General features: G+C 42.4%; 1 protein-coding gene across 1 annotated transcript; it reads right to left on the bottom strand.

Annotated features, from left to right (window-relative positions):
• Positions 1–1,004: 1,004 nt before the first annotated feature.
• Positions 1,005–9,408, bottom strand: myb (v-myb avian myeloblastosis viral oncogene homolog). The gene is made up of 15 exons (XM_029141753.3): positions 9,241–9,408; positions 7,176–7,293; positions 6,861–6,932; positions 6,591–6,683; positions 5,632–5,852; positions 4,908–5,121; positions 4,721–4,789; positions 4,525–4,629; positions 3,827–4,090; positions 3,195–3,313; positions 3,006–3,120; positions 2,817–2,912; positions 2,610–2,708; positions 2,394–2,474; positions 1,005–2,288 (listed from the first exon to the last, which is right to left on the bottom strand). The coding sequence occupies exons 1-15, from the start codon at positions 9,354–9,356 to the stop codon at positions 2,178–2,180; spliced, it is 1,893 nt and encodes a 630-aa protein (XP_028997586.1). The 5' UTR covers positions 9,357–9,408; the 3' UTR covers positions 1,005–2,177.
• Positions 9,409–9,614: the final 206 nt, after the last annotated feature.

Here is a 9,614-nt window from a genome sequence, read left to right as displayed (position 1 = left end):
AGATAGCCCCCCCCCTCCCCTCCCACCTTCCACACACACACACACACACACACACACACACACACACACACACACACACACACACACACACACACACACACACACACACATACCCTTACACACATACATATTTCAGCTGCTGCCAGGGAATTTCAAACCTGATTCCTTTATTTCATATGTTATTTCATTTAAAGGTGCTATAATAACAAATAACATAATTCCTGTTAGACATGGGTATAATGATGAATGTCATTTCTGTTGATGTGTCCCTCTGGGACTACTACTTGAGATGGCAATCTATATTTGAGGGCAATGTGGTGAATCAGAGGTAGAGTAAGGGGGGGGGCATATGAGAAATTGGAGGGACGCATGTAAATATAGCTCCTGGTCTGGGCCCCCTGGCTTCCATGGCCTCACAGGAAAACAAGTTTCCTCAAGAGACTGAATGTGGAGCTCATATGTGCATGTGGGCGAACAGTTTGGAGCATGATGTGCACCCCCACGCTCACAGTTGTGCCTGTAGCAGGACTCGAGCCATGCACCTTCTGGAACGTGCACACGGGGCAACGGTTAGGAACATTTGCTTATTACCTCCAGTGGCTGATAAAGCTCTACCCACGTAGTAATTGGCTCACAGAGGGAATGTTTTATGATGCGCTCGTCACAACTTTATGACAGCAAACCTTTGTATCTACAGGAACAGAGAATTTGAATACTACAGTCCACACAGAAATTTGAATACTAGAGATAGGATACGCTTTGGAGACACTGGAGAGCAAAGAGTTAATACTTTGCAAACACAGGCATTACTTCAGACAAAAGTGTGGTTTCAGTGATATTTACAGTTGTAACTTAAACCACCCCAGGTTATTTGTACTTATGCTATCACTATTTAAGACCCATTTACAGCTTAAATATACCATTGTTTGGATACTGTCTAAGAGGAACCGCTGCCGCTTCAGTTAAAGATACAATGGTGTGTCAAGACAGTAAACACAAGGCCGTAATATAACAGCACACTTTATTATAAGCAGTTTAGAAAAGTATAAAAACGTGAAAACTGAGCATGTACAAATGCTTTTATAAACTTATTGTTGCTCAAAAGCTAGTATCAAAACAAGGCATCGACACGTAAAAAAGGTTGCCTGCTAAGTGTTGTGTCCTTGGCTACAGCAGTATGACAATGATGACTGAGTATGTGACATAAAACAATACAAAACTATTCAAAGAAATGTTTTAAAAAAACAACCATACAAAAGTTTCATTGGGCTTTTGTTTGTAGCATAATAACAACTCAGTGTTTAGTACTCACTTTTATGGAGACTATTTTGTCCAAGTGCATCTTGGTCTTACTCTTACTGGGTGAAAGCTCTCAACCTTAAACATGTAAGCACATTTGAAATTCTTAAATGTTTAACTATAGTTGACTGTAGGTGTTTGTTCATTGAATTTTTCACCATACCTGATAATGTCAAGGCCACATAAAAGCTGTATGCTGAATTTGTATGAAATGAAGGTGCCAGTGTGGTAAGCAGCTAATACTAATATGGCTCGCCACTTGTAAAATGTCATAATTCATAGTTGAATGTAAGAGTGCAGGAGTAAACACTGCTGTTCCTGTTCTCAAGTTAAGTGTTTACGTGAGGTGGAATGGACCAAACACTTGAAATTCTCAGTAGACCCATTTGCATTAATTAAAAGAGGTCAGTTTTGAATTAATATCTGTTCGATATATCATAATGCTAAAAGGGCTTAAATACTTATCTTACAACACTGCTCCACTGGCCAATTGTAAAATAAACAACAATAAAGTCATCATCTAAAGAAAAGGAATAAATTAATCTAATTGTTCTTTATATTAATATCAAAATTCAGGATTAATAATACAGCCCAATGTAAATTAAAAATCCACCATGTCCCATTTATAATACAATATTGATAATAATACAACAAGAATAAATGTGACGGGAAAAACATGTATAAAAACCCAAAGCAAATAAAATTTTAAACTTATAAAAACGAAACAATTATAGTCTTTGGTTGGTTGAAATCCAACAAGTGTGAGTGTAAAACCCCCAGTGGCATAGAGCCTCTCCCAACTGTTGTACCACAACAAATATGAAAGCAGTCCAGCAAAGGCAATGTTGATGTTTCCAGATCAACATGTGTCCATGTGTCTACATGACCAGTGTCCTCGTAGGGTAAGTGTTGATGTACTTGTGGCTCTGCTCTGAGGCCAAAACGTGCTCCTCTGTTTTCCCGCAGGTCACTTGCTCCCAGGAACTGAGCTGTTTTTGGTAAGAGGAAAACAAATAATACATTTACCTTAACATGAAATTTTTGATTTATTTAACTTCGTATGTGTTTTCCATTAAGTACCAACATGTGCATACCTGTAGTGGGCTCCCCATGCCTCTGCGAGATGCATAAGCTTTGTGTCCATCTTCACTCAGTATTGAGCTTGTGAGTAAGTCCTGCATGTAAATGTAAGAAAACAGATGTAACACTGCTCTACAGGAACAGAAAGCAGTGACTAGGGTGTCTTCCATATATTTCAAAGGTGAGTTGACTAGAATATGCACAACACATGTTACCAAAAATAAACTTACAGGTACTTCCTGTGCAGGGCCGTTGGGGGAGAAGAGCTGAGTGTGAAGGTCCTGTCCTTCCCATTGCATACATGGGCTCCTCTCACATGGTGACTCTACCTGGAAGACAAAACACACAGGCTCATAGTAACATATTCAATTATCCAGAGTGATCATTTCTTTTCTCCGCATTTTTGTGTGAACATGCTTATGTTAAGTGAAGAGTACCTCTTGTTTTATCTTTTTCAGAGGAGGATGTTCAATAGCGCACTCCATTGGTTCCTGTTTGATGGACTCCACCATCTGCTGCTCCATAGGGGAATTCTGGAAAAAAACATAAATGCCTAGTGAGTCACATGACACTAATGCAAGCACAATAGCAATCAACAAGACAGGTTTAAGAAGTCTTTAACTCACCAGTAATTTGAGTGGTCCATACTTGGCTTCCTGTAGGACCAGGGCTGACCTGAAAGGTGTTGGTGTGCGTGGTGATGACTCCATGATAGAGCGACGAATGTTTGGGGTTCTGAACCTGACAGAGGAGGAAAAGATGTTTGTAAAATCTCACAACTTTTTCAAGAAAGCAGCTTAAATAGAGACACTCACATTTCATTCTCTTTCTGAGGCCGGACAGGGTGGTCAATCAGAGGCTTGGTGTCCACAGGGGAGCTCATAGGTAAACTGTCATTGTCTGAATGTTCTGGGCTCATTGACTGAATAAGAAACTGAAACACAAGAAAGGAAACCACTTAGTTAATGAGTAAGTAGTCTTGCAGATCAAGGGTAGATCAACACTGCAGAAATATAAAACACTGACAATGACTTATGTTAAATACAGCAAGACAAACATTAATTCTAAATTTGTGAGTGAGAATGATATCAAATTGAGGTCTGGTGATTACGTGAACTCTGAGTAAACTCAGAGTTTGCTACCTGTAAGGGTAAAAAAGGGTAGGTTTCTGACTGGTGAAGGCTTGAGAGTTGGATAAATGATGCTAGCTCATCAGCAGATCAGGAGCACTAATGGGCTAAGACCCTGTCTGCTTTGAAAGTGAGCAACCCACTGGTAATGGCCTCAGTAACTGAGGAGAAGCTCTAGGAAAGCCCTAGAGCCTATTATTGGGAGTAATCTGTGTTCTTAATCAGTAGTCTAGTCTTTATCATTTGGACACTGTTGGTCATGGCAGAAAAACATATGAACATATAACCCAGCATATGTGTTGCCGTTTTATACTTACTGAATCAATGACAGATTCCATGAACTCTGGGATAGTATGTGAGAACGAGGAGCTGCTGTGATGACTGTTGCCGTTGTTATTGTTGTTATTGTTGCTGCTGGTGCTGTGTGACCGTGTTGCAGAAGCACTCTCCTCAGGTAGACAGCTCTGGTCCAGAGGCAGAGCGGGCGCAGCCGTCTGGTGATGAGGTAATGGCATGGCTACACCCTCTGGGCTGCTAGTCAGGTGGCTATGGCTGGCCCAGCTCGGATATGGCAAAGTCATCTGAAGGGAAAAACATATAAAGATTGAGGGCTAGAGATAACGATCAATCAATAACCATCTGAAAATATGAGCACAACATTCTGGGTGTAGAAAAAGTGACAAACAAGAGTGCAAGGTTGTTTATAACAGACGGGCTGTAAAAATGGAACAAATGAAAAAAGAGAAGAATAAAAGGAACTTTAATGTAAAGTGTGACAGAAGTGTTGGGTTGCACAAGGCATCATGCACGCGCACAAAAATGGTGATAAGGGACTATTTCGTCACTTTTTGCAGAAACCCCCCCCCCCCCCCAGATGTTTCCTCCTTCACATAAACACACAGAGCCAACCACTATCCTTAAAACCAGGGTCAGTCGCATATGCACATAATTTGAGCTGTCATCCTCTGACAACTTGACATTTTTAACGTTAAACACACACAAATGCACAACTTACTGGTAGTGATGGCTGGCCTCTCAGCTCATTTTCTGTTGACATGAGCAGCAGTTCGATCTCTTTCACCCTCTGTTCCTTCTCAGGGTCCTCCTCACCATAGTGTCTCTAAAAGAGAAAATGAGTGGGTGATTCATTTAGTATTTTAACCCCTCTTCCTCTGCATCAGTGACATTGTGTAAACTTATTTTTCTCCTACCTGTATAGCAGCAGTTCCGTGTTGGGGAATGTTCAGAAGGTTCAAATGCAAGGACATGGGCAAAGGCACCTGTCAACCCAACCAGAAGCATGCACGCAGTGAATATACAAACTCTCCTGCAGCTACACAATCAGCCTCATTTTGATTTCATGATGGCATGCAGAATTTAGTTTTATGGCTCACTCACTCTGTGTGGTTCAGTGATGTAGTTGTAGTTGAGTGGCGTCAGAGGAGACAGTTGCGTGTGATTTGGTGAATTATGAGGGAAACCCATAATGTGATTGGAGGTCTTGACGTAGAGCGAAGAGTTGCCGGTCTTAGACGTGTTCTGAAGGTAGCCCTCCTGTTCCACCTTTCGCCTCATGGTGGAGTTCCAGTGGTTCTTTATAGCATTGTCAGTCCTGCGTGATATGAATGACACATATCTATTCATTACAAAACTGCCCAGTGTATGCAAAATGCTACATGCTGAACGTCTAGTGGAACTAAACAGCATTATCAATACTGGCACACCAAAAAGGCTGACCCAGATAGAGAAGTTCCACACAAGAACACAAATGATAAGGTTATCAATGCACAGCAACTACAATCAGGTCAAAACTACAGTATCTTCTTTCTGTCATTGCCTGTCTGTGTCAATTGAGTGTAGACCTGTCTTTCTTATGAACTTGCTTCCTGCAAATTACTTTATGGAAATATTTAGAAATATAAGAGGAATATTATCTATTCAAATTTCAATTGCCGTTTTTACGGCATGTAAACTAATTCTTCTGTTTTCATTGCCTCTTCATTGTTCCCGCCTCTATTTCACTCTTTTAACCACAACATTGCGCAGCCAACCAACAAGGCTTCAGTGATTCATCAGCCTTCTCCTTTTTGCCCACATTTCTGTAATCGTTTTTCTAACTCACCTGCCAGGGAGCAACTTGGCGATTTCAGCCCAGCGGTTTCCCAGTTTCTCGTGCGCCTGGTAGATGATTCTGTCCTCCTCCTCAGTCCATGATGTCTTCTTCACCTCTGGGTTCAGGTGGTTGTGCCAGCGCTCGCGGCACTGCTTCCCGATCCGTCCCTTAAGGTGCTTGGCGATAACGGACCAACGCTTGGCTCCATACTTCTGGACCAGCTCAATCACCTGGACATGTGTGTTTGTGTGTGCGGGGCAGAGAAAGAGGAAAGAACAAAGGGGAGGAGGAAGAGCGTTGAAAAGGAAGGGAAGTGAATGGTGGTGGAGGAGCATGAGGAAAGAGGAAGGAAGGAGCAATAACAGGGAGGAGAGGGAGAAGTACAGGGGTAGAAATAAAAAAACAACAACGGAGTAAAAAATGGAAGCGTAATAGGAGATATAGGAGTACAGAACAATGAAAAAAGAGAGAATGAAAATAAAGACTTGTTATTCTTTAAAATATCTATATCAGAAAGTCATACTTTCAATTGCTGAGCCCTTCTCTCTGTCCTTCTTTCTTTATCTTTCAACTTGTAGAGGTGATTGAAAACACCTGGTGGTAAGCAGTGAGGGAGTTTCCAGTGGAACGTTAGCCACTCAGCTAATCATTACAGTGGCATCTGGGTGGAAATATAATTCCTTTGTACTAGTTCAATAAATCCTGCACCAGTTAAGTGACAATGTGTGACTTGTTGAGTAACGGCAACTTTTTAGGAAACTAAAAATGCGCAAGACACAACCAGGGAGTTGGTACAGATAAGTTACTTTATGTGCTTTATTACCTCAAATGACACTTGACTGCCTGTTTCCCTGTGGTTTTTACAATATTACTTTAAATCATCTTTTTGAGTGTAATGCAGAGTTTCAAGGTCTGAAGCAGCTAAAGATTTCCTTGATCCATAAAGTATTTTAAGGGTGTTTCCTTACCCTCTGGTCCTCCTCTTTGGTCCAGGGCCCTTTGATAAGTTCTGGATTCAGCACCTTTTGCCATCTGTGCTGACACTGCACATCTGTGCGATTCTGCAAGGTCAAAAAGCAAAGGCATTAATATTTATATTATAGTTTAGGGTAAAATGAATGTAAATCAGATCAGCATTACAAAGCATCAGGACTCAGAGAAACATTGTATAAATGTAAAAAAGTCTGAGTTGTGTCAGTTTGTGTGTTTATGTGTATACTCATAGACCGGCTACTTACCGTTAATAAGCTTGCAATAACTTTCCAGTCTTCTGATCCATGGACCTCAACAAGTTTCTTCAACTTCTCATCCTAAAACAATGCAATAAACGTTACAGTTTGTCACACATCCAACATATATCATTTCAGCAAACATCCACGCCAGCACAGCAAACGAAAGTAATGCTCCATGAATGTGGTTAGACAAGATAGAAATAAGGTTCCTGGGAAGCGATTTTTCCCGAGGGCAATTTCTATGTAGCACATGAACAGTGTGATATATTTTGAATTAAACAGCAGCGTCTAAGTAGCTTTTGCAGGTGTTGGTGTTTGTACCTCTTCTCGTGTCCAGCGTGTCTTGCCAAGGTGGCGTTTCCCTGTCTTGGTGAGTGATCCGTCATAATCATGCTCATACATCTCGGTTTCCTCCTCATCCTCCTCGCTACTGTAAACACTGCGGTCACAAAGAGAGAGAGAGACGATTTTATGAAAGAGGTGGTGGCTGTGTGAAAAGAAATAGAGTAAGATAATAGAAAGGTAAATAATAGCACAATAAGAACCTGTCTATAGCCAAACTACTCCCTAATCATCTCTTTACAGAGTACATAAAGAACTCAGCCCACTCTTGTACTCATCAGGTGTCAACACAGACAGAACCAGTCATTCTTGAAGGTTTGGATGTAGGCCTCTAGCCAAGACACCCACAAGGGGAAAGAAAGAGAGAAGAAGATCAGCAAGAGGGAGGGAGGGAGCGGGGGGATGGATGAACAGGTTCCAATGTTTTTGGTTTCCACAGATACTGGGATTGGCACATGCAATCATAATTTCATGACCCTGACATGTTCAGACCTGCAGAGGTATTGTGCAGCACAGGCACATGACACACACATTCTGATTGGTTAGAGTGGCTGTAACCAATGAGAAAGTAGAGCACGGACAACGTGGAAGCCAGGTAGGGGACATGCAGTGCAACAGGTGAACAGGAACCCCACTCGCTCGCGTGTGTGTGTGTGTGTGTGTGTGTGTGTGTGTGTGTGTGTGTGTGTGTGTGTGCTTGTCCACTGATGGACTGTTTACTGCAGCCTTATCTGCCTTGTTTTGTCCACTTACACAGTAAAATGCCCATACTGAGAAATAAGACGTGTATTGTACACATGCAATGTTTAACACAAGGAAGTGGAAAAACATTCAGCACTTCAGGAGGAATAAAGATGAAAACGCAGATAATCCTGTGTGCACAAACAATGGTAAACACCCCATACTTGTTTAATAAGTCAACTCAAAACTGTATGGAGCAGTTATCTCAGCAAGCCGGGTAACTTTAGGTGAAGTAACCTCACCGTGCACTTTCAAACCACGAAAATTAACCAATAACCCGCACTGGAAGCTTCGCTGGGTAAACTCGAGACACATAAAGTTAATGTCAGATGTTTTTATCTGTGAAAGGTCGCACTGCCTAAAAAAAGCGTACAAAATATGTAGCTAATGAAAGTAAATTATGCTTCAACTTGTGGTTGGTTGCGTATCAAAACAAGGGAGACGCAGAGAAAAAACCCATTACTATCGCAAAGCAAGTGCACAGAGGGGACGCGGCAGAAGCAGCGTGAGTCCAAAATATGACTGAGCGCCCGTCGTTTTTAGAGATGCTGCGGCTAGAGTCACTCAGCCGAGCGGACTCAAAATGAACTTTACGCCAGCGAGACTAGTGTAAGAAATCCTACAGTATCTGCACGTTCAACAGCCCCGAAAGCACCCTTTCTTTGCGGGTGTCTTAAGATCCCCAGACAAACCGAAACGCGGTGCCATTTAAATATTTTCAAAACCTCCATGAACGTATTTTTTATCTAAATCGCTTAAAGAAGTGCACTCGATCGGCCACGCATGGACGACGCGGTGCGCTGCGTTGCATTCTGTAATTAATACAGGTTTCTGTTAGACGTACTGTAACGCGCCTAACCATTCGCCTGTTATTAATGCTCGAGTGTCCGTACGAGACGGAGGCACGCGGAAAAAGACACACGCGCGCGCGCGAGAGAGACCCCTTCCTCTAGCGCTCTCTCTCCACTGACAGCAGCGCGAGGAGCGCACATGCCAGATGACCACCACCTGTCATGAGCGCGCGAGCTAGACAACCCGCACCACCGGTCCGCGTTAACGGCCAAAAAAACATAACGGCTCCCGCGAGACAAAAAGGCATAAACCGCATCAGTTATTGGAAAGATGTGCACATTAACACTTCTCTTCTCTTCTGAATCGCCTGTATGATGCAACGCAAAGTTACGCTGTAGTCACTGGAAGTAGTTACTAACAGATGGCGAAAACAGCGACGGTCATTGTGTATAAATCGCCAATATAAAGTAATAATAAGTAATTTAAAGAGTAACTGGTGCTTTGTTCTTACCTGTTTCTTGGCCGCCGAGTCATGCTGAAGTGTATAGAGCGGCTCGCAGGTTGCGCTGAGCACGTACTTTCGCTATGTGTGCTGCTCGTTCTCCCGGCGAGTACGCAAGTTGACATTAATTTAAACTACTGCAGCCCTTCTGCTGCTCCTCCCTCCCATCGCATCCCGGTAAGTTTGGCGCTCCTGAGCGCGTGCAGCCGACTGCGCATGCGCAGGTACTTCAACGAAACGACGTAAAAGTCCGAAATTTGAACGGTGTCAAGGACGCAAACAACGAAGAGCAGCTTTACAAGTTTTTCAGCAAGTAATCTAAATAGGGCATGTTTGTTGATTAAGAACGGGTGCCACTTGAAGCCACAATGATTTACTTTGTT

This window comes from Betta splendens, chromosome 24 (assembly GCF_900634795.4).
Source record: "Betta splendens chromosome 24, fBetSpl5.4, whole genome shotgun sequence".
NCBI lineage: Eukaryota > Metazoa > Chordata > Actinopteri > Anabantiformes > Osphronemidae > Betta > Betta splendens.
Note: the sequence above shows the minus strand (reverse complement) of the source record. Positions and strands in the feature narration are given on the sequence as shown.

What these genes read in the sequence shown, in the direction of transcription:
- myb (XM_029141753.3), bottom strand. Translation starts at nt 9,356, where the DNA reads ATGTCAACTTGCGTACTCGCCGGGAGAACGAGCAGCACACATAGCGAA. An exon ending in ACATCACTGAACCACACAGA is followed by an intron (nt 4,790 to 4,907) that starts GTGAGTGAGCCA and finishes TTGGGTTGACAG; the next exon opens with GTGCCTTTGCCCATGTCCTT. An exon ending in ACGGAACTGCTGCTATACAG is followed by an intron (nt 4,630 to 4,720) that starts GTAGGAGAAAAA and finishes TTTCTCTTTTAG; the next exon opens with AGACACTATGGTGAGGAGGA.